Source organism: Suncus etruscus, chromosome 16 (assembly GCF_024139225.1).
Source record: "Suncus etruscus isolate mSunEtr1 chromosome 16, mSunEtr1.pri.cur, whole genome shotgun sequence".
NCBI lineage: Eukaryota > Metazoa > Chordata > Mammalia > Eulipotyphla > Soricidae > Suncus > Suncus etruscus.
This window is the reverse complement of record NC_064863.1, coordinates 64504885-64530850: the sequence shown is the minus strand read 5'-3', so window position 1 is coordinate 64530850 and position 25966 is coordinate 64504885. Positions and strand designations below refer to the sequence as shown.

Below are 25966 nucleotides of genomic sequence, written 5' to 3'. Positions count from 1 at the left end.
TGTTGGTTTTATCCCTCTAAATTAGAATGAAAGACATAACTTTTTTTTCTCCCAGCATTGTTTTTCCTCCTTCCATCACTGAAAGACATAACTTAAAGTGCAAATGTTTCTTTCCTATGTTTTTGGTTTCTATTTTGTTTTTGTTTTTGGGCTACAACCAGTAGTGCTCAGGTTTCACACCTGGTGGACTCTGGATACTACATGTCATTCTGGGGACTGAACCTAGGTCTACCTCATGCAAGGCAAGTGCCCTACCCTCGGTACTATCACTCCAGCCCCTCCTCTCTATTAAATAAATGAATATTTTCTCTCCTTCAGCAGTCATCTTTTTGATTGAGTTGTATTTTCATTCACATACCTTTAATCTTGGTAGCCTCTTGAAGGTCTTTCATGTATTTGTAAGGATCAGTAGACTAACTTTTGAGTATTGTTCATCTAGAAACAGGATTTTTCTCATTTTAAATGAGTTGCGTTTAATACTTAATTCATGTATATTTCTCATATAATTATTTTACTCATGAATATTGTTTTATGTAGGTTCACTCAGGAGTTGCAACTAAATCTACAGAAAGATGCCATAAATACTACTTCATCTAAAAAATTTCAAAACAGAAAAAAGGACAAAGATAACTTTTTAGGTGAAGAGGGAAAGGCATTCATTGTACAGGTAAATGTTTATATTTCAATGTGTATTAAAATAAAATTTAGGATCCTGAGAGATAGTACAGTGAGGAAGGTGCTTGTCTTCCATATGGCTGACCTGGGTTTGATCCCTGGCTTCCCATAGGTCCCCCAACTACTTGCAGGAATGATTTATGAGTGTAGTACCAGGAGTTACCCCTGAGTGCTGGTAGAAACAAACAAAATATTAAATTAATATATCTATTCTTTTTTGTTTCATTTGGGGCAAATTAAAAAAAATCATTTTATTATAACATCATGATTTAGCAAGTTGTTTAAAATAGTTGTTTCATGCATTAAATGTTCAAACACCAATCCTACAACCAGTGTGATCTTTTCTCTGCCAATGTCCTTTGTTTCCCCACTCACCATTCTATCTTGCCCCTTTGCAGTAACAAAAAATTACTTTATATTGTTTTCTACAACACAAAGACAAATGGAATTATCAAAATTGAGATCAATAAGGGTCAGTTTGAAATAATTGTTAAATTGTAAAGTCCTTGGCACCTGGTTGGTGCCAGCTGATCTTTCTTTTTTTTTTGGTTTTTGGGTCACACCTGGCAGTGCTCAGGGGTTACTCCTGGCTGTCTGCTCAGAAATAGCTCCTGGCAGGCACGGGGGACCATATGGGACACCGGGATTCGAACCAACCATCTTTGGTCCTGGATCGGCTGCTTGCAAGGCAAACGCCACTGTGCTATCTCTCCGGGCCCTGATCTTTCTATATTGCTGTTTAGGCTCACTGAGCTTGATGATCTTTTATGCAACATTGCCATCAGATATGCTCTGATTGTACTAGGCTGACACTACTATTAAATGTTGGGGTGTTGATAGATTTGGAACATAATTAGCGGCTTGTCTGTTTGATGAGGTTAAGTTGTGGAGCTTTTTCTGTCTGAAGTTGTTGGGCATATCAGTGGGGTGCTGTATCTTCAGGCAGAAAGGGCAATTGGAGGCAGGTTTTTTTTTTAGGGGATCAAACATAGCAGTGATCAGAGGCCAGTTCTGTTGATGCTCAAGGGACCATAGGTGGTACTAGGGATTGAACCAGAGTTAGCTATATGCAAGGTAAATGAGATATATGAAAAAGGACATATGTAGAATTATCTTTCTCATCTGTGGTATCTAAAAAAAACACAATAAGGGAATAACAAGTGGCCAAAGGCAATAGAACCTAAGAACTGACCTACAAAACTCAGCTTACCAAGTAAAGCATGGAGGGTATTGAGGAGGGTGTAAAGAGAAGGGCACACTGAGACAAAGACAATGGTGAAGAGAAGTGAACACTGATAGGGGAAGTCATATGAAAACAGTATATGCATGAAACTCTAACAGTATTGTAAATCACGGTATCTACTATTAAAATCTCATAAAATTTAAATAAGATACATAAAGTTTATGTATCTTAAAGATAAAATATTTTTGGAAAAATTTCAGAGTATATAATATGTAATTTTTAGCTAATTATAAACAGTATTTTCTCTATAGTAGTTACTGTTAAAAACATTTTAAGCCTGTCAGGAGTAATTTCTGAGCACAGAGCCAGGAATATCCCTTTAGCAACAATTTCTTTTGTCTTTGTTCATTAAGTACCTAACATTTTCTTCCAATGTTTTTTTCTCTTGTTTCCTTATTGATTTCTTTGTCATTGCTGGCTTATAGTTTTTTTTTTTTTTCAAATTCCTCTATGCAATTCTCCACATGTGCAATTATGGCTTGCTAACATGTTTTTTAAACTTTATGTATCGATTGATTCATTGATAGATTGATTGGTTTCTGGGCTACACCCAGTGGTGCTCAGGGGTTACTCCTGGCTCTGTACTCAGAAATCACCCCTGGCAGGCTGTCAAACCTGGTCCCTCATGGGTTGGCTGCATGGAAGGCATATGCCTTACTGCTGTGCTATCTCTCTGGCCCCTTGCTAACATGTTTTTTATTTCTCTTAGTTCCATTTGTATGGATTCTCTCATCTTCTGTAAAAGTTCTTTGAGCTGGTTGAATTGTTCATCTACAGATTTCTTAATTTTGGAGGTTAATGATTCCTTGATTTCTATTGCTAAGACATTCATTGCTGCTTTTAGATCCTCATCTATTGGGCTCATGTGTTTTGTTGGACTTGGAAACTTGCTAGGATTTCTCTCCATATTCCTAGGTACTAGTGTCTTCCTTAGTTTACCCATATTTCTTTGCATATGATGGTTTTGAATCCTGAATTTTTAGGGTGTTTAATAAAGTGGTTTGCTGAACTGATTGTATTGGAAGTGATTAAAGGTATATCTGATTTTGAGTTTATTTTTCCTAGACAAGTGAGGTTATTTAAATGTGATAGAGCTATTGCAAACTATTTCATTGTTTTGCTCTTCTGTTCTTTGGGCTGTGGTTTATCTAAGGAAAAGGAATGTTAGATCCTGCCTGTCTGACCTATATGGTGTATGTTAAAATGTTTTTTTTGCGGGCCCGGAAAGATAGCACAGCGGCGTTTGCCTTGCAAGCAGCTGATTAAGGACCAAAGGTGGTTGGTTTGAATCCCGGTCTCCCATATGGTCCCCTGTGCCTGCCAGGAGCTATTTCTGAGCAGACAGCCAGGAGTAACCCCTGAGCACTGCCGGGTGTGCCCCCCCCCCAAAAACAAAAAACAAAAAACAAAAAAACAAAAAAAAACAAAAAAAAAGAAAAGAAAAGGAAAGAAAAAAGAAAACAAGAGCACTGGTTTCAGAGAGATAGTACAAAGGTTAAGGTGCTTCCTTGCATGTATTGGGCCCTTTGTTCGATCCCTGGTACTGCAAATAGTGTCTTGAACATCACCAATAGTGATCCTTAAGCATTGACTTAAGGGTAAACCCTGAGCACCAATAGAATGTGAACCCCCCCCCCAAAAAAAAAAGAAAACGAGGGGAAAATGTTGAAATTTATAAAGTCTGCTTTTAGTTGACAAAGCACAGAAAAAGGTGATCTTTCATTGTCTCAGATTATTAATGTTATTGGTATTTTTTTATTGTTGATCAGGATACTAATACTGATTCCAAAGTTAAGGATTTCAAAGTATTTAAAATAAGAGGACCTAATGTTGAAGGAGAAAAAGCTGAAAAAGTCAATCGAACACTAAATGCTGGTTGTCTTCAGGACAATTGGACAAGTCACATGAAAACAGCAACTTTAACAAACCTCAAACCCAGCAGCAGTGGCCAAGTGTATAACACAAGAAATGGGGGCATGGCTATTCCTTCACTGACAACACACAACCTTTCTACAGTGGTTCCTACTTTTAATTCTGGAATAGGGACTGTTCCAGGAGTTCAAACGTACAGGTATGCTCTAGGAAAATAAGAACAACTTGTTGTTTAAGTACAGATTTGCAAATTGAAGCAATCAATTCAGCCACATTATATTGCTATTATATATGAACTTTTGATTCTTGTCCAATTGCTTCAGTCTCAAATAACTTTTTGCTACGTGTTAAAAGGAATTAGCATTTGATTTTGAAAATTTACCTTAGTCATAAGAAAGCAAATTTGCTTTAAGTGGGGCAAATCTATAATGCCTTAGTCTAATTGTATGAAAAGAGATTGTAATATTAAAAGTAACAACTGGTTTTGAGAATCTTAAAGATGCACGTAGCTATGGGTATTTAGTTCTACAGAAAAAAATTCCTGGGAGGAATTTTACTGAAAGGAAGAATTGGAATCTGGAAGGAATGAAGTAATAAAGAACAAATCTATATGCACTGTTGGAGAGTAATCAGTAAATTTTGATTAAATTGAATGTCTTGTGGTTTGCATAGTTTGGTTTCTGTGCTTGAAAGAACTATTGCTGATTCTTACCTTAAATTCTTTATTATTCTTGGGGCCAGAGAGATGGTACAATGGCTAAGTCAGTTGCCTTGCATGCAGCCGACCCTATTTCACTCTCCAGCATCCTATATGGTCCCTTGAGCCTGCCAAGAGTGATTCCTCAGTGCAGAATCAGGAATTACCCCTGAGCACTTCTGGGTGGGGTCCAAAAACCAAAACAAAATTTAGACCCTCAGATTAGTTGAATAGAGTTGAATATCTGTAGACAGATCCTCAGCTATATAACAATTCATCTTTCATGAAAGAGCAAAAATATAAAATGGAACAAGGAAACCATCTTTAGTAAGTGATATTGGGGAAAGTGGTCAGCTGCATGCAAAAAAAAATGAACTCCTGGACACCACTGGTCTGGACCCCAAACCAATAAATATATAAATAAATAAATTCTTTGTTATTTTTTATTATTACAGAGTGAATGAGAAAACCAAGAAGTATTGTATTCCATTTGTTAAACCAAATAAACAGTCGCCATCAGGCACTTTTAATATGAATGTGACCTCATCAGTAAGTAAATTGATTTCTTTGGAATAGAAGCACAAACAATAGTGATTTCTAGACTTTTACTAACAATAATGGTAGTGAATAACTGAGAATTATGCATAAAAATCAGTGAACTGTTTAATAATAATGTAAATTTTTCAAAGTTTAAACAAATCCTAAATTTTAAAGTTTAAATATAAGATGCTATTAAGTTATTTTTGCTTTGATTTTTTTATTAATAGTAAATTTTCTTTTTAGTTTATATTTTTATTTTTGGACCATATCAGGCAATGTTCAGGGGGTAACTCCTGACTTTTCACTCAGAACTACTCCTAGTTGTGCTCAGGGGACTATATTAGGTATGCTGGGGATTAAATTCAGGTCAGCTGTGTGCGAGGAAAGTACCCTACCCACTGTACTATCTCTTTGGTCCCAAAATTTTTACATAATGGTTAGTGATCATTTTTTTAATAAAAAAGATTGTATAAATTGGGGCCGGAGCAATAGCACAGTGGTAGGGCGTTTGCCTTGCATGTGGCTGATCTAGGGTGGACCTTGGTTTGAACCCCCAGTGTCCCATATGGTCCCCGAGCCAGTAGTGATTTCTGAGCACCTAGCCAGGAGTAACCCCTGGTTCACAGGGTGTGGCACAAAAAGAAAAAATTATATAAATTGTCTTATCTCACCAACACTAGATTTTTAGTGAAAATACCCTAATAAATATACATTGTTATATGCAAAGCATGTTGATGAGTAAGGCATTGTTTCCTTTTAAAGACTTTGTGGTCTACTTTAAGATCAACAAATTATAAAGCCGGAGAGGTAGTATAAGCATAGGGCATTTGCCTTGTAAGCAGCTGATCCAGGATGGACGGTGGTTCAAAACTCGGCATCCTACTTGGTCCCCCATGCCTGCCAGGAGCAATTTCTGAGCACAGAGCCAGGGGTTACCTATGAGCACAGCCGGGTGTGACCCCCAAAACAAAAACAAAACAAAACAAAAGAAGTATAACAAATTAAAATAACATTAGTAAAAGAATAAACCTTAGGGCCTATGAGAGATGGGCCATGTAGGATTTATGCTTTGTGTGTGGCCAACCCAGCCTGATCCCAGCATCCTATATCATCCCCTGAACCTTACCAGGAATGATACCTGAGCCCTGAGTCAGGAATCAGCCCTGAACACATCCAGGTAGGATACAAAATTCATAGGTTATCTGAAAGTATGGAGGAGCATTATTCTCAACTTGGGGGTCAGAATGCTACTCTACCCCCACCCCATACTGTCCCTTGCTATTGTGGCTGTTGCTGTTACTGTTATTACTGTCATGATTTTTAGAAGATGAACATTTAGTGGTCATGTTCATGCATTCTTGGTGCTTTGGATCACACCCTTGTGGCCCAAGGGATCACAATAGCAGTTTTGGATTTGATGTGGAGTGTTGCTGAGGATTGAACTTCCTCACAGCTTTTACACAAAGCAGAAGTTCTGCTGCTGAGTTATACTTGGGCCTCCACAATGCTGCTTTTTCAAAGTTAAGTCAGATCATACTTCTAATCAAAACCTCCCACTGTATTTTCCTGACCAGAGATCATACCCACTTCTTCAGAGCCTGCAGGGCTCTCTGGCACATGTCATTTCTTCATTCTTCCACTACTCTCATTTTTTTTTTTTTTTTGGTTTTTGGGCCACACCCGGCGGTGCTCAGGGGTTACTCCGGCTGTCTGCTCAGAAATAGCTCCTGGTAGGCACGGGGGACCATATGGGACACCCGGATTCAAACCAACTACCTTTGGTCCTGGATTGGCTGCTTGCAAGGCAAACACTGCTGTGCTATCTCTCCAGGCCCTACTCTCATTCTTGACTAACTGTTGCTTTGTACTTTCCTCTCCTTTTGAACATTCTTTCCCTAGAAAACTCAAAAGAATTTTCTTTTTCTTATCCTTCCTTAGTAACCTTATTGGGAGAGCTTTCTATGTTGCAACCCATTTCATTACCCATTACACTATATTTAATTTTAATTTAGGACAATTATTCCTTAATTTTTTCTCATTGCATATTTCTGAAGTTCTCTGTATTGTCTGTTTTCCTCACTAGAATGTTAAACAACCAGGACAATGATTTATACTTGGTTTCCTCACTGCTCTATACCATATCTAAAACATTACTAGTATATTGAAGCTGCTTAAAAAATTGGGGGAATGAATTCTTCTGCTAAAGAAATGGAGATATAGACCTATAAACATATTTTATACCTATAAAGGCATAGTTTTCTTGCAAATTTTTTCATCATCCTCAGAGCTAAAATTTTCTTTTTTTGTCTTTTATTTATTTATTTTTTGGAGGGGGACACCCTGTGATGCTCAGGGGCCACTCCTGACTCTGCACTCAGAAACTGCTCCTGGCTTGGGGGGCCACAGGGGACACTAGGGGATCGAACCTCGGTCCGTCTCAGGTGCAATGCCTTACCACTGTGCCACCATTCCGGCCCCTTGGGGCCGGAGAGATAGCATGGAGGTAAGGTGTTTGCCTTTCATGCAGAAGGTCATCGGTTCGAATCCCGGCGTCCCATATGGTCCCCTGTGCCTGCCAGGAGCAATTTCTGAGCATGGAGCCAGGAGTAACCCCTGAGCACTGCCGGGTGTGACCCAAAAACCACAAAAAAAAAAAAAAAAAAAAAAAAAAAAAAACCATTCCGGCCCCTTTATTTGTCTTTTGGGAAGGTTTGGGCCATACCCAGTGACGCTCGGGTGTTATCCTGGCTATGTACTCAAAAATCGATCCTGGCTTGGGGGACCATATGGGACATTGGGGGATCGAACCGCAGTCCATTCTAGGCTAGCGCAAGCAAGGCCTTACCATTTGTGCCACTGCTCAGGCCCCCTTTTTTGTCTTTTTAAATTTATATTGTTTTATTATTTTTGTCCTAAAATTTCTATATTTATAATACTTTCCTTTTTTTGCATATTTTATTTTTTCCTTTTTGGATATTGCTGTTTTACATTGCTGATCTGCTTATAAGATTGCTTCTATTAGAAAGACTTTTTAAACTACCTGAATGCAATTTTAAAGCACTTTGCTGAAATTGAAATTAACCTTAATTCAGGCATTGCAAAAATTAGTGGCAGCTGATACTTTGAGATTCTTATTCTACTTATTCTCCTTTGGAGGGGGCAATCAAGAAAGAAAATAAATGACAGTGAAGGGAAGACTTATGTACTCAATTTTTTTAAAATAAAAATTAGTGAGGCAGGGGCCGGGCGGTGGCGCAAGAGGTAAGGTGCCTGCCTTACCTGCGCTAGCCTTGAACGGACGCGGTTCGATCCCCGGCATCCCATATGGTCCCCCAAGCCAGGAGCAACTTCTGAGCTCATAGCCAGGAGTAACCCCTGAGGGCTACCGGGTGTGGCCCAAAAAAAAAAAAAAAAAGAAGTTTAAAAAAAAAATTAGTGAGGCAGACTGAAGCCTAAACTCTATTCAACTCTGGGTTGAAGATAAGTATCCTTTTCCATGCTTATTCTGAAAACAATTAATAAATTATCATTATAAATATTGCTCGTGTATTTTTGTCACACTTTGAGTAGGTAAATTTAATACATTTAACTATTTTATTTTATAGCTGTTTTGAACCAAGCCTTAGCACTAATTCTATTTAAAAGAGCAAGCCATTACATTCACAAGAGAGAAACTCAAAAAGAAACTTTTAACAATTCTCTGGGTATGGCACAAGATATGATTCACAGAATTTTTTTTTTTTTTTTTGGTTTTTGGGTCACACCCGTTTGACGCTCAGGGGTTACTCCTGGCTATGCGCTCAGAAATTGCCCCTGACTTGGGGGGAACCATATGGGATGCCAGGGGATCGAACCGCGGTCCATCCTACGCTAGCGCTTGCAAGGCAGACACCTTACCTCTAGCGCCACCTTCCCGGCCCCGATTCACAGAATTTTATAATTCACAGTATAATCACAGAACAGTAAGCTAAAGGAATACAGGAGCCTCTTTGCCCTAATATTGCTATTACAAATGTGTATACGTCATGGTATAATTTATATTATATATAATTTATATTATATTATTTCATTATACAGTTATGATTTTCTCCCTTTTAGCAAAGCAATTTTGTTTTGAGAATGCGGCAAAGAATATTGACTATATTAATTTCAAGTAGATTGGGAAAATGTCAAATTCAGAAAAATGAAGGACTGAAGAACTACTACAATTCACTTTACCTTATTTAGGCATTATTGAAAAATAATACTAAGAAAGATTAGGGGAAAATGAAATTATACTTCTTTGTATAATAAAATATATTCCTAGAAAGAGTTAGACAAGACCAATGTACGGGTACATACAAAAATGAGTAATCTGGGGGCCGGAGAGATAGCATGGTGGTAAGGCATTTGCCTTTCATGCAGAAGGTCATAGGTTCAAATCGCGGTGTCCCATATGGTCCCCTGTGCCTGCCAGGAGCAATTTCTGAGCATGGAGCCAGGAGTAACCCCTCAGCACTGCTGGGTGTGACCCAAAAAACACACACATACACACACACAAAAAAAAGAGTAATCTGTATATCTGAGGATAGTGTCTCAGTGACAGAAGTGTTTCCCTCACAAGTGTGAGGCCATAAGATTTATCCCTGATATAAACAATATGTAAGATTCTGGTGTTTGAGAAATTTCGTGTTGCAAAAGTTTACAATATTGATGGCTAGAGCAATAGTATAGCTTATAGGGCATTTGTCTTGCATGCAGCTGATCTGGGTTTAATCCCCAGCATGTCATTTGGTTCTCCAATGAGCACTAGGAGTAATTCCTGAGTTCAGAGCCACCTCTAAGCACCACCCCAGAACAACAAAAAAGTGGGCAGTCTCTGACATAATGCTGCCAGGTGTGTACAAACATCAAAACAAACATGTCTGGCCCCTAATGAGATTCACAGAGAGTGTGGTCTCCAGTGAGCATGTATGCAAGCATCACAACTAAAACTTTATCAGCCTTGATAACATCATGAATGATTGTATAAGTGTGAGTACCAGAACCAAATTTGGTGCCAGCAATAAAGCAAAGAGAAGGAAAGAAAATGTGTTATCAAACTATATTGGTAAAGGAAACACCAACCTAGATAAAATTGCTATATATATGTATATATACATATAGTAAGATTAATCTTTCATAATTATATGTTGTAACAAATTACTGAAAAGTCTAGCATTTAGTATAATCACCAACCTTAGCAACCTGAAGGACCAGGATGTTGATGTGTCCGCCTCTCTCTCTCTCTTTCCCTCTGTTTCTCTCTTACTCTCTTTCCCCCTTTTCCTCCCCTTCACTGCAGTTCTTGCTGTATCTAAGGATTTTACATTTGGCTGTGGTGTTTGTTAAAGGCTACACACTCTGGTTGTGGTGTTCAAAACACTTGAGTGTGTGGTATGCTAGAGATTGTACACTTTTGGTATTGATGTTCCTAATAATAGAGCTTGCCACTGGGGTTAGTACTAAGTATCAAACACATGACCTTATACCTGCCAGGAAGATGCTCTATCACTGAGCAGCACACACAGGCCCAGAAACAAGCCATTATTTTTAATAACAATTTATTTAAGTATCATTATTATAAACATGTTCATAGTTGGGACCAGAGAGATAGCATATCTGTAGGGCATTTGCCTTGCATGCAGCCAATACAGGGTAGACTGTGGTTAGAATCTCGGCATCCCATATGATCCCTAGTGCCTGCCGGGAGCAATTTCTGAGCTCAGAGCCAGGAGGAACACCTGAACGCCTCTGAGTGTGACCCCCCCCCCAAAAAAAAAGAAAATGCACATCCACCTTAACCAGTGCAACTTTCCCACCATCAATGTCCCCCACCTTCTCTAACTGCACTCAGCAATCTTTGTGATAAGCTTCATATTGTGGGCTGGTCCTTCCAGCCCTCATCTCTATTGTCTCTGGGTATTATTAATATAATGTCTTTTGTGTATTGACTTTGTAACCAGCCACTTTGCTGTATTGGTTTATTGTTTTAGGAGTTTTACTGTGGACTCTTTAGGGTTTTCCATGTATATCATCATGTCATCTGCAAAAAGAGATACTTTTAATTCCTCTTTCCCTATTTGAATTCCTTTGATTCCCTTCTCTTGTCTGATTGCTATTGCTAGGACTTCTAAGACTATGTTGAGTAAGAGTGGAGAGAGTGGACATCCTTGCCTACTTCCTGACCTTAGTGGGAATGCTTTCAGTTTTTCACCATTAAAGATAATATTAGCTGTGGGCTTTTCTTTTTCTTTTTCTTTTTTTTTTTGTTTGTTTGTCTTTTGTTTTTTTGGTTCACACCCGGCGGTGCTCAGGGGTTACTCCTGGCTGTCTGCTCAGAAATAGCTCCTAGGGCCCGGAGAGATAGCACAGCGGTGTTTGCCTTGCAAGCAGCAGATCCAGGACCAAAGGTAGTTGGTTCGAATCCCGGTGTCCCATATGGTCCCCTGTGCCTGCCAGGAGCTATTTCTAAGCAGACAGCTAGGAGTAACCCCTGAGCACCGCCGGGTGTGACCCAAAAAAACAAAACAACAAAACAAAACAAAACAAAAAAAAAGAAATAGCTCCTGACAGGCACGGGGGACCATATGGGAGACCGGGATTCGAACCAACCACCTTTGGTCCTGGATCGGCTGCTTGCAAGGCAAACACCGCTGTGCTATCTCTCCGGGCCCCAGCTGTGGGCTTTTCATAGATAGCTGTAACTATCTTGAGAAAGGTTCCTTCCAGACCTATTTTGCTTCTTTGATTTTTTTTTCTTTTTTTTTCTCCAGGTTATTACTTTCCTCTTCTTCAAACAAAACTGCATAACTTGAACTATCTAGTCCCGCCTCCCAATTGGAGCAGGGGAATAAGGGAGGTACCAAGACCAAATAGGTGTAAGACTACTAAGTAGTAAGCTAGGCACAGAGGGGACCACTTATTCTAGCAGCCCCGGGGGTAAGGGAAGAGGTTATGGGAAGAAGGACAGGAACAGAGGTGGAGGGAGGACAATTTGGTGATGGGAATTCCCCTGATTTTATGTTAATATGTACCTAAAATATTATTGTCAATGATATGTAAGCCACTATGATTAAAATAAAAATTATATTTAATTAATATAATGTCTTATTTTTCTTAAATCCCACAGGTGAGCAAGACTATTCTGTATCTATCTTTCTCTCTAACTTATTTATTACTTTATTTATTTATTTATTTATTTATTGGTTTTTGGGTCATACCCGGCAACACTCAGGGGTTACTCCTGCTCCACGCTCAGAAATCACTCCTGGCAGCTCAGGGGACCATATGGGATGCCGGGATTTGAACCAATGATCTTCTGCATGAAAGGCAAATGCCTTACTGCTGTGCTATCTCTCCGACCCCCTCTCTAACTTATTTCACTCAGCATAATAGTATCCATATCCATCCATATAAGGGCAAATTTTATGACTTTATTTTTTCAAACAGCTGCATAGCATAGTATTTCGTTGTGTAGATGTACCACAGTTTCTTTAGCAACTCATCTGTTGTTGGGCATCTGGGTTGTTTCTAATTTCTGGCTATTGTAAATAGCACTGCTATGAATTTAGGAGCGGAGAGGGCATTATTGTATTGTGTTTTTGTGGCTCTAGGGCCTATCCCTAGGAGTAGTATTGCTGGATCAGATGGGAGCTCAGTGTCCAGTTTTGTAAGAAATATCCATATTGTTTTCCAGAAAGGCTGGGCTAGATGGCATTCCCCCCAGTAGTGAATGAGTTTCTCCCCACTTTCATACCAGCAATGGTTGTTCTTATTCTTTGTGATGTGTGCCAATCTCTGTGGCATAAGATGATATCTTATTGTTGAATCACATATTTTTTTTTTGTTTTGGGGCCACACTCTATGATGATCAGGTCTTACACCTGGTTTTGCATTCAGGGATCACTCCTGGCTCACCTTCAGGAAAAAATATGAGATGCCAGGAAATCCCAGTCAGCATATGCAAGACAAGACCCCTACTCACTGCACTATTGCTCCACCTCCCCCATATGCATTGTTTAAGCTTCTTCTCCTTCCCAACTGAATCACTCATAGCAACCATGTAATAAACTTATTAGAGTTTTAGATTAATTTAATGACAAGTTATTTGAAATTATTTTTGTGCTATTTACTGCTCTTAAGATTTTGTAGTATTCTAGTTCTCTAGTTCCATAATTTTAGGGGATGAACATAGTTTCAAAAAAGAAAAAGCTTTTCTCACCACTTAACCATTCTGACATTAGGTTACTAATGAAAAAAATGTTCTTCAAGCAAATAAGAAAAGAAGAGAATACTTAAAGACAGATGTCCGTTTGCCAGAACTAAGCTATAATCATCTCCCTGAACTAAAATCCTTGGAAGGCATAGGTATTTTATAATTTAATTTTTGAGCGTTTTGTTTATTAAGATGCATGTTAAGTAGCAATTCAAAATAAAACTGTATCATATTTAAGAAATAACTGAATTGTTTATACAGTATGTATTTTCTGAAGAAGAGGTAAGTGTATTATAAAACTCTAATTTTTTATTACTATGTTTTACTATTATTTTTTCTAGCTCGACAGTCCAGGCTAATAAGAAAAGAGAACAAAAATCTTTCAGAATCTCGAATTCCCACTCTAGCCACTATTGAACTTCATGCATCAAGTATAGCATTATACCAGGTACAAAATTATATTTTGTATTTATATGCTGGGCAAAATTTAGGTCTTTTTTTTTGTTGTTTGTTTGTTTGTTTTTTTGGGCCACACCCGGCGTTGCTCAGGGGTTACTCCTGGCTGTCTGCTCAGAAATAGCTCCTGGCAGGCACGGGGGACCATATGGGACACCGGGATTCGAACCAACCATCTTTGGTCCTGGATCAGCTGCTTGCAAGGCAAACGCTGCTGTGCTATCTCTCCGGGCCCAATTTAGGTCTCTTTTATACTTCCTATTAGAGTGATTTTTCTCTTGATTAGGCATGCTTAGTGAGGGAATTAAAACAATATTTTGCCGGTGAGACAGGAGAGATAGTACAGCAGGTAAGTACTATCCTGCCATGCAACTCACCCAGGTTCCGTCCCCAGCACTACATATGGTCCCTTGAGCCCCACCAGCTGAAGCGCTGAGTCAGGAAGAAGGCCTGAGCACCTCTGGGTGTGGTCCCCGCCAAAAAAAAAAAAAAAAGTTTGGGATTAAAGCCTTTAGTACAGTGAGTAGGAAACTTGCCCTATATGCAGACAATTTAGGCTCAATCCCTCTGACACCCCTTATGATCACCTGAAGACCACGAAGAGTGATCCTTGAGCACAGAGCCCAGAGTTAGCCCTGAACATAACCATGTATGGCTCCTCCAAATATTTGTTTTTGTTTTTGTTTTTGGGCCACACCCGGCATTGCTCAGGGGTTACTCCTGGCTGTCTGCTCAGAAATAGCTCCTGGCAGGCATGGGGGACCATATGGGACACCGGGATTCGAACCAACCACCTTAGGTCCTGGGTCGGCTGCTTGCAAGGCAAACGCCGCTGTGCTATCTCTCCGGGCCCCAAATATTTTCTATTGAAATGTTGTTTTATTATTTGTATTTAGTACCTTAATTACATATTCCTAGCTTATAAGAATCATTTTATTTTTATCATTACTGAGATAATATTGTTATGATATTGTTAATCTTTTTATTTTTGTTTTATGAAGTTATTTTGTTAACTTTTTTGTTTTGTTTTTTTTTTTTTTGTTTTTGTTTTTTGGGTCACACCCAGCAGCACTCAAGGGTTACTCCTCTATTTTGTTAACTTTTTATGATAAACAATCCATTTATATTTATTTTGGGACTCCAAAGTGATGTAGTTGAGGTCCAGTGTGCTGGGATTTTTGATGGCTCAGTGCAAGGACCCAAGGACATGATGTTGCTCAAGCCTGCATCGCTCTAGGGCCACACCCAATGATGCCAGAAATGGAAACTGGGTATATGCCAGCATGCATTCTAACTGCCGGACTATCTCCTTCCCCCAAACCAATCCATTTTAAATTAATTAATAAGTGTGTGTATATGTGCTAGCCTAGAAATACTTTTATATCCCTAGTTTATTATTGTGATAGTTTACTGTATTACTGCACTCACCCTAAAATTTTGTTTGTTTGTTTTTGGGTCACACCCACCAACACTCAGGGGTTACTCCTGGCTCTATGCTCAGCAATCACTCCTGGCAGGCTTGGGGGACCATATGGGATACCAGGATTTGAACCACCAGCCTTCTGCATGCAAGGCAAATGCCTTATTTACATGCTATCTCTCCGGCTCCTCACTTTAAAACTTAATCTATCTTTCAAAAAATGAAACTATGAAGCTGCATTTATTTACTTAATTATTTTGTCTTGGGGCCTTATCCAGTAGTGAGTCCTTGGTGGCTCAATCTGAAGTGAAGCATAAACTTCTACCCTTTGAAATCTTTCTATGTCCTCAGTTCTCTCTCTCTCTTTCTCTCTCTCTCTCTCTCTCTCTCTCTCTCTCTCTCTCTCTCTCTCTCTCTCTCTCTCTCTCTCTCTCTCAGTTTTTGGGCTACACTTGGTGGTGCTCAGGGGTTCCTCCTGGCTCTATCCTCAGAAATTGCTCCTGGCAGGCCTAGGGGACCATATGGGATGCCAGGGATTGAATCCGGGTTCATCCCAGGTCAGCTGCTTGCAAGGCAAATGCCCTACTACTGTGCTATTGCTCCAGCCCCACAGTTCTCTTTCATTATAAAAATTATAAAATTATAAAAAAATGTTTTTTGGGGGGCCGGAGAGATAGCATGGAGGTAAGGCATTTGCCTTTTATGCAGAAGGTCATCGGTTCGAATCCCGGCATCCCATATGGTCTCCTGTGCTTGTTAGGAGCAATTTCTGAGCATGGAGCCAGGAGTAACCCCTGAGCACTGCCGGGTGAGACCCAAAAACCAAAAAAAAAAAAAAAAAAGTTTTTTGTGAATAATTAGGCAAGAAAAAAAATATCAAGGACATTCAATAGGAAAGGAAGAAGTCAAGATCTCACTATTTGTGGATAATATGATGCTATACTTAGAAAATCATAGACTCAGGCCCAGAGAGATAGCACAGCAGTGTTTGCCTTGCAAGCAGCTGATCCAGGACCAAAGGTGGTTGGTTCGAATCCCAGTGTCCCATATGTCCCCCATGCCTGCCAGGAGCTATTTCTGAGCAGACAGCCAGGAGTAACCCCTGAGCATCACCAGATGTGGCCCAAAAACCAAAAACCAAAAAAAAAAATCATAGACTACAAAAAAGCTTCCAGAAACAATAGATTTCTACTGTTAAGTGGCAGAGTCTGCAAAAAATGTTCAGTTTGTTTTATCTTTCTTTTCTTTTCTTTTCTTTTCTTTACTTTTCTTTTCTTTTCTTCTCTTCTCTTCTCTTCTTCTCTCTCTCTTTCTCTCTCTTTCTCTCTCTCTTTCTCTCTCATTTTTGGGTCACACCCAGTGGCACTCGGGTTACTGCTAAATCTGTGCTCAGAAATAACCTCTGGCAGGCACAGGGGACCATATGGGATGCAGGGATTCGAACCACCATCGGTCCTGGGTCCGCTGCGTGCAAGTCAAACGCCCTACTGCTGTGTTATCTCACCAGCCCATGTTTTATTTCTTTTCTTTTTAAATTTATTTTGAGTCACTGTGAGGTACAGTTAAAAAAACTGTTCACGATTGAGTTTCAGTTATACAGTGTCCAACACCCATCCCTTCACTAGTGCAATTTCCTGCTGCCAATTTCTCTAGTTTGTTTCTCACCCCCTTGCCTCTCTCGGCTGCCTCTATGGAAGACATTTTTCTTCTCTCTCTGTCTCTCTCTGTCTGTCTCTCCTTTTTTTCCTTCTAAAATTTTTTTATTCCCTTTTTTATCACTTTTTTTTACTTTTTTAAACACTGGTTTCCTTGTTTGCAATGTGGTCACTGAATGGAGTTCATTTGTAACACTTTTTCTCCTTTCAGCATCCAGTTCTTGTCCAGACTGATCATTACCAACTATCATTGTCATAGCTCATTCTTTTTCTGGTCCTCAGTTCTATTTTCTCTGTGTATTAGTACCATATTATTCCTTTTTTTAAATATCTCACAAATTAGTGCAATCATTCTATCTCTTTCTCCGACTCATTTCACTCAACACAATACTCTTTATCCATCCACGTATAAGCAGTATTACTGGGTCATATAGGACTCCAATTTTTTTTTGGTTTTTCGGGCCACACCCGTTTGATGCCCAGGGGTTACTCCTGGCTAAGTGCTCAGAAATCGCCCCTGGCTTGGGAGGACCATATGGGACTCCAGGGATCGAACTGCCATCCTTCCTTGGCTAGCGCTTGCAAGGCATACACCTTACCTCTAGCGCCACCTCGCCAGCCCCAGAACTCCAATTTCTAGTTTTTGAGAAATGTCAAAAAAGCTAGACCAATATATTCCCAAAAGCAATGAAAGAGAGTCCCTTTCTCTATATGTCCATGCTCACAGTGATTGTTTTTGTACATAGGAAAGCCATTGGCAGACTATACAAAGAAAACTACAAAAGTACAGTACACTATTTCAAGAAATGAGAGGACAAAGGAAATGTAAACACATCCCTACTCATGGAATGAGGGCATTAACTTCATTAAAATAGCAATTATCCCAAAACATTCTACAGATTCTATGAACTTCCTATGATTTTTTTTCAAAGAAATAGATCTAACACTTTTTAAATTCATATGGAACAATATACTTCAATGAATAGCTAAAGAAATCCGTAGGAAAAAGAAGATAGGAGAATAGCTTTCCTGAAATCCAAACAATATTACAAGCAGTAGAAATCAAGCCAGCATGGTATTGGAATAAAGACATATCAGTGAAATAGAATTAAATATCCTGTAACAGATATCCAGGTATATGGTAAGTTAATTTTTGATAAAAGAGTAAAATATGTGAAGTTGAGAAAGAAAGTCTCATCAGCAAATAGTGCTGGGAAACTTGGTTAGCTATGTATGAGTAATGAACTCAGACCTCTTTAGTGTCCCTATATATATTTTCCTGATCTAAAGTTTAATTTATAAACTGGACACATGGGGCAATTAACTAATTATAATAGAAAAATAACAAAAATATGCTACAATAAAAAGTCTAGGAAGTTGCTCTCAAACATTTTGCTGGTTTGTTTGGGGGTTAGGGGCCACACCTGAGCAGTGCTCTGGGCTTACTCCTGGCTCTGCACTTAGGAAACACTCCTGGTGGGTTGGGGGACCATAAGGAGTGCTGGGGATTAACTGGGCTGGCTGCAAGCAAAGTAAAAGCCCTATCTACTGTACAAGCTCCTCTCAAACAATTTTTAATTGTGGTGAGGACCATGTCGAAAAATTCTTAGGACAACTAGAGTCACATCCAGTTATACCCAAGGGTCATGCAGAGATTAACAGACATTTCCTCAAAGAAGAAATAGAGATGTCAAAAAGGCACATAAAAATCCTCCACATAGGAGCCCAGTTGCACTAGTATTCTGGGGGGAAAGAGAGGGAGATATGAGATGCATGCTGGGAACGGGGGTGGAGGGAGGACAGCACTGGGTGCCCCTCATTTGTTGTCACTATGTACCATAAATAATTCTATGAAAAAAATTAAAAAAATTAAAAAAAATCCTCCACATCATTAAACATCATAGAGATGCAAGTCAAACTACAATGAGATATATCACCTTACACTACAGAAGTGCTTCTCAATTATTTTCTGTCACGCCCCCTAGAAAACATTTTTCAAGCCCTCTGCGTGACTATAAATAGTATCTTTATTAAAAATAACTTTATCCGGGCCCGGAGAGATAGCACAGAGGTGTTTGCCTTGCAAGCAGCCGATCCAGGACCAAAGGTGGTTGGTTCGAATCCCGGTGTCCCATATGGTCCCCCGTGCCTGCCAGGAGCTAATTCTGAGCAGACAGCCAGGAGTAACCCCTGAGCACCGCCGGGTGTGACCCAAAAACCAAAAATAAAATAAAATAAAATAACTTTATCCTGCAAAACAAAAATATATAAAATCATTTGAGCTGATTTTTTTTTTTTTGATTTTTGGGCCACACCCGGTAATGCTCAGGGGTTACTCCTGGCTATGTGCTCAGAAGTTGCTCCTGGCTTGGGGGACCATATGGGACACCGGGGGATCGAACCTCGGTCCGTCCAAGGCTAGCGCAGGCAAGGCAGGCACCTTACCTTTAGCGCCACCGCCCGGCCTGAGCTGATTTTTTAATCAGAGGCGATGTCTGGATTAATGGCTACAATGAGCACGTTTTGCAATGCATCGCTTTTCGAAACGGGATTTGAAGCAGGACACAGCAACTTTCAGCTCCAGAGACATACAGAGACATAAACACAGGGCTTAGCTTGTTGTGACAGTGTTTGCCAAGGTCAAATGTGACCCCCTTTATGGAACCTTGTGCCTCCCCTTGGGCACGCCCCACTATTTGAGAAGCACTACACTACAGAGACTGGCACACATAAAGAAGAACAAGAATTAGTGCTGGCATGGATGTGAAGAGAAAGGGACTCTCATTCATTTCTAGTGGGAATGTAAACTGATCCAGGTTTTTTTGTAAAACAATATGGACATTACTTAAAAAAAATCTAGAAATTGATCTCCCACATGATTCATGAAAATATACCCTAAGAAACGAAAAAAACACAACGCAGAAAAGGCACCTGCATTTCTATGTTCATTGCAGCACTATTTACAATAACCAAAATCTGGAAGCAACCCACGTGTCTAATTACAGATGAGTGGCTAAAGCAATTGTGGTACATCTAGACAATGAAATACAGCTGTTAGGGAAAATAAAGTCATGAAATCTGCTTATACATGGATGGATATGGAGAGTATTATGCTGAGTGAATGAGTCAGAGGGAGAAAGATAGACATTGGATGATCTCACACATTTGTGGGATATAAAATAAGAATATTAGATACTAATACCCAAAGACAATAGGATTGAGGAGAGGAGGACCAGTCTATTGTAAGATGCTTGCCACTAAGAATGGAAGAGTACAATTAGGGCAGATAAGGGACCACTAGGACAATAGTAGTTGGTAATTATCACTGGACAAAAACGGGTGCTGAAAAGAGATAAAGTGACTACACTGAAAACTATCATAACAATGTGAATGAATGAGGGAAGTAGAAAGCCTGTCTCGAGTACAGGTGTAGGGGGGTGGGGAGGAGGGAGATCTGGGAAACTGGTGGTGGGAATGTTGCACTGGTGAAGGGGGGTGTTCTTTACATGACTGTAATCACACAACTATAATCATGTTTGTAATCACGGTGTTTAAATAAAGATAATTATATAAAAAAAGGGATATGCATGATACCCCTTCAGTAACAATATTGCAAATCACAGTGTCTAAAAGAGTAAGAGAGAGAGAAAAATGTCCACCCTAGAGGCAGGCAGTGAGGAGGTCAATTAGGAGGGCAGGAAGGAAACTGGGAACATTGATGGCAGAAAATGTGCACTGGTGATGTGATGGGTTTTGGACATGGTATAACTGAAACTCAATTATGGACAACTTTATAAATGTATATATGGTGATTCAATTAAAATTTATTTTAAAATAAATAAACTATTTTATTATTTATAGGTATCAAGAGCTCACCCATCAGATAAGGCAGAGACCGATTCCTCAAATGGAACTGCAGTTCTGAGTAGCAAGTTGGTTCAAAATCAGGTAAGTGTGATTTGTCACATTTAAAGCTATGAATCTTTTTATGCAAAATGTTGTATAACCTGGGGCTGGAGAGGTGGCGCAGACAGTAAGGCGTGCTAGCCTAGGACAGACCGCATTTCAATCTCCTGGTGTCCAATATTGTTCCCCAAGCCAGGGGCTATTTCTGAGTGCATAGCCAGGAGTAACCCCTGAGCATCACTGGGTGTGACCTCCTCCCAAAAAAGCCAAAAAAAAAAAAAAAAACAGAGCCAACCCCCCCCCCCCAATGTTGTATTACTTTCTCTGAGAAAGACAAAGTTCTGTAGTCTGAACATTCTTCAGTTAACCGACTCCATGAGAACTCCTGAAGGACCCACGTTATGACATTTAGCAAAAAATGTTTAATTTTGATTTTGGGCCACACCTGAAGTAACCAGGACTTAATTTTGGCTCTGCACTTAGAAATTTTTCTTGGGGACCATATGGCATTCTGGGGGTTGAACCCTTGTCTACTATATACAAGGCAAGTGCCTAACCTGCTGTATTATCTCCCCAGCACTGGCTTCTGCCACTTAAAAGAATACAGAAGGAACTTATGTCTCTAGGATAAAATACTTTTCCATAGAATAAATTTCTCTTACTCTTAAATTAATCCCCCATATTTTATTGGATAGGTAAATGTGAATTTAGGACAATATGTGTCTTAGAAGTATATAAATATATTTATTTTTCTATTTTCCCTATAAGATTGTAATGACAAGAAAGGTTATGTTATTGCATAGAAACCATTTCCTAGCGTAAGGAACAGATCTTTATTATACTAAATGCATTATACTAAATGATTATCCACCTTTCAAATACAATATGTTAGTATTAATAAATAAAAATATTACTTTTTATTAGTAATAATTTGCTATTAACCTTAGAGAAGCTCTTCAAGATTAATATCTCATTAAACTCTAAAATCTGGTGTTAATAAGATTTCACATTATCATTATTGTTTAACTGAAATAATCTCTTTACCCCTACAAAGCATTTTTTTTAATTTTATTGGACCACACTCGAACCATTTAGGGGATACTCCTGGCTCTGTGTTCAAAAATTGCTCTGGCAGGTTCAGAGGACCATATGGGATGCCAGGGATTGTACTCAGGTTGGCTGTGTGCAAAACAAATACCCTACCCACTGTGCTATTTCTCTGGCCCCTACAAAGCATTTTAGAACCTGTAAGGCATCAAACGTGAATTAACTGTGCACTAAACAAAGTATAAGTTTTATTCTTTCATTTGTACATGCCCCTTCCAAGGCTTTGGGAGAAGTCTTCTTAATTTACTGTGTTTGTATGACTTATGAATAACTAATTTACAAGAAATTCATAAACTACAGATTCCACAAAACTTGAAACAGTTTTACCAAAATTTGCAATTCTTCACATAAGAGGAGTTAGCATGGTAACATAATAATTTTGGTTCTTAATTATCCTAAAATTATTTAAATTTTTTTCTTAACATGTAATCACATCTCACCTACAAAAAATATTAATGTTAATTCTCCTTGTTCAAGATTTCTCCTTATGTAATTTTAATTACCAGCCATCAGTTGCCATGCTTAGGATAGATATTTTCAGAAGGATCAGTGACTCCAGTGATAGACCATATGCTTTGCTTATGCAAGGCCTTGGATTTGACCCCAAATACTGCATGACCCTCGGGTATAGCTGGATGTGACCCTGGTTGCATGGTCCTCACCACTATTAAAAATCATTTGAGACTTACAATCATGTATGTAATCATGGTGCTTAAATAAAGAAAAAATTATTTGAGAGGGACTTGAATGAAAGTAGAGCAGATAGGGATCTTGCCTGGCATAATTATAGCCAGCTCAAGTTTCATCCCCAGCACTCTCTATGGTCCCTGAGTCTACTAGGCATGTTTCCTAAGTGCAGAGCCAAGAGTAAGCCATGAGCGCTACCACGTGTGGTCCCTCCCCCAAAACAAATAACCAAAATGTTAGAGAGTGATATCCTAGATTTTTTTTATTATAGTATATATTTTTATTATTCTACGTTATTATTAGTTAATATCATACTGAGCTGCTTAGAAACTAAGCTTTAGTTCAGGCAAGAATATATAGGAACACTATAGAGCATATAGGGCAAGGTAGTCTGTGTGACTTTTGGGAACCTCTGGGAATTCTGGAATGTCTCCCTCAGAAATATGAGGAGACTCTCATATGTAGAACATTGAAGAAGGAAGTGAACTTGAGTTTATTTCTAGAAATATCTCAGCTAAATCTTTGCTCACATGTATCCCTCTGTGATTTTAGATACCACTCTAGCACTTGTGTTCACATCTTCTGGCAATAAAAAGCTGATTTTGTAGAAGGAGATATTTATAATTTTTATCATTTGCATCCGAACTGCCTCTCTTTTCTGAGAAAGTCCTTGCATCAGAAGGCTACTTAAAGACTCTAAATGTTTCAAAGGAAGACTGAACAAATGTCCTCTGGAGAGCTCTGGAGATCACTGATGCTATTTCAAGACATATCCAGTGAAATTACAGTGATACGGTTCTTGTTACATGTGTATTTACTATTATTAGTAGATTGTATAGTTAAAGCTCTCAAATTACATGTGAGTAAAAATGGGAAGATAAGAAGAAATATTATAGAAAGTTGTGATGTTTGTGCATTGAACTAAATCATGTATATCTGTATAAATGTGTATATTTGTTTCTAAGTGAGTTTAGTGGAAGTGGTTAATAAGAGAATCAGTTGAAAAAACACTAGGATTGCTAAAAAGAAAATGTTTTCTGTATTCTGACCTAACTATATAAACACTTTTTTAATGTGTGTTTTTCTTATTTCTAACCTTCAGGAGATTATGTAACTACTCTCTATGGATAGTTGTATACCTTTATTTTCTGTGATTATTGTTGATGTATGATCAATGTGTTTGGGAAAGATGGTCATTTTTCTTTTAAGATTCATTTTTAAGATTCATGTTCCGTTTTTTCCTTTTTGTTGGTTTTTGGGCCACATCCGGTGACGCTCAGAAATCGCTCCTGGCTTGGGGGATCATATGGGACACTGGGGGATCAAAATGCGGTCCGTCCTAGGCTAGCGCGGGCAAGGCAGACACCTTACTGCTTGCACCACTGCTCTGGCCCACGATCCATTATTCTTTTCTTCTGTTTTTTTTTTTTTTTCCTTGGAGGGCGGGGCACACCCATTGACGCTCAGGGGTTACTCCTGGCTATGCACTCAGAAATCGCTCCTGGCTTGGGGGGACCATATGGGATGCCAGGGGATCAAACCATGGTCCGTCCTAGGCTAGCGCTGGCAAGGGCGGCACCTTACCTCTAGCACCACCACACCCATTTTTCTATTGATTCTTTACAAAGAAAATTTAGAAGAGAAAGCTTTTATTTCTAATGATTTAATACAATTGTATCACTGGATATTCCTTTGTCTTAAATTCTAGTGCTACCATTCTTGTATAAATAATAGTGACAAATGAGAATTTTTTGTCATGATGCTGGTACAATGTTTCTGATTGAGGAAGGGGAAATATACATATAAATTAGAATATGGGAAGCAAGATTACTTGACTGGAACTGATTATTTTCTCCTGGGCCCATTTTTTAAATTATTATTTTTACATCATCATGCGATATAGTGTTAAAAAGTTTTTGATAGTTGAGTTTCAGTCATACAATGTTCCAATACCCATCACTTCACAAGTGTTCATTTCCTGCCACAGATTTCCCTTTCCCTTCTGTCATCCCAGCTCCACCGCTGTCTGTCTGTCTGTCTGTCTGTCTCTTTTTAGGAACCTCAGTTTGGAATACTGTTACTGAAGGAATATCATGCATATCTCTGTACTTTCTATCCATTCCCAATTTTTGTCTTCTGGCCCTTTTGGATTTTTTTGTTTTGTTTTGTTTTTGTTTTTTTGGGCCACGCTCGGTGACTCTCAGGGGTTACTCCTGGCCATGCACTCAGAAATTGCTTCTGGCTTAGGGACCACATGGGATGCTGGGGTATCAAACCACAATCCCTCCTAGGTTAGTGTGTGCAAGGCAAACACCCTATCGCTTGTGCCACCACTCCGGCCCCATTCTGGGCCCATTTTTATTGAACTTCCCAACTGAAAAATCTTTGGTGTAGACATAGTCCTGCTTAGAACATTAATCCTGTCCACTGATACTGAGGATTTTGTTAGAACTCAAAGGTGTGCCTTGTCTCCTAGTTTCTTTTCTTTTACTTTTTTAAAAATTTCTTTTATTATTTCCCCCCTTTTATTTTTAAAACATATTTAAGTACCATGATTACAAACATGTTTGTGTTGGGTTTCAGTCATAGAAAAATCCACTCCCCTTCACCAGTGCAACCTTCTTACCACCAATGCCCTAGGTTCTTTAAACACTTAGTGCTTCCCAAAAGTTTTTTTTTTTGGGGGGGGGGCCACACCCGTTTGATGCTCAGGGGTTACTCCTGGCTAAGCACTCAGAAATTGCCCCTGGCTTGGGGGGACCATATGGGACACTGGGGGATCGAACTGTGGTCCTTCTTTGGCTAGCGCTTGCAAGGCAGACACCTTACCTCTAGCGCCACCTCACTGACCCCTTCCCAAAAGTTTTTACTATACTAAGATACAGAATCATTTACCTACAGTCCACATAGCTTTTCTTTTCTTTTCTTTTCTTTTCTTTTTTTTTTTTTTTACAACTCGGGGTACAAGGAAGCCCGCGCACAACTCACATAGCTTTTCTAATCCACTTTTTAATCTTCAGTTTTTAGGTGGGAGAATTGAAACCATTTAGCTTCAATTTTTTGGTTTCTGGGTTTCCAGTCATGCAACCTTCATTTATCATATAAGACAGTGATTATTAAGGTAAGGGGAGTAGACTTTTGTATATTTAGTTTGTGATTATTTGATTTATTTTTACTCTAAGCAGTTAACTATGTTTAATATATTTTAAAAGTCCTGGGATAGAATTTAGGTAAAGGATTTAACACTTTTTTTTTTACTCTCAGGAGTTTAATACTAAACTTTGAACTTAGAAAGCTTGACTTTAAAAAAAAAAAGAAAAAGAAAACTTGACTTTAGATTATATTGTTATGGCTGAAATGAACAAAATTATCATATAGTTATTATTAGCATTCACATTAAAATATTATTTTTTACATGGAAAAATTCGGTCAATTCTACAGAACAGAATGCAGATAATATTTTAAAACCAGT

General features: G+C 38.9%; 1 protein-coding gene across 1 annotated transcript in view; it reads left to right on the top strand.

Moving 5' to 3' along the window:
- Nucleotides 1–25966, top strand: part of CDKL2 (cyclin dependent kinase like 2) — a 77098-nt gene that overhangs the window by 37291 nt on the left and 13841 nt on the right. Inside the window, exons 8-14 of the mRNA XM_049789873.1 lie at nucleotides 538–667; nucleotides 3688–3989; nucleotides 4943–5036; nucleotides 13292–13415; nucleotides 13605–13711; nucleotides 20656–20742; nucleotides 22314–22432. Of these exons, the coding sequence (XP_049645830.1) occupies nucleotides 538–667; nucleotides 3688–3989; nucleotides 4943–5036; nucleotides 13292–13415; nucleotides 13605–13711; nucleotides 20656–20742; nucleotides 22314–22432 (963 nt within the window). The remainder of the gene's footprint in view (nucleotides 1–537; nucleotides 668–3687; nucleotides 3990–4942; nucleotides 5037–13291; nucleotides 13416–13604; nucleotides 13712–20655; nucleotides 20743–22313; nucleotides 22433–25966) is intronic.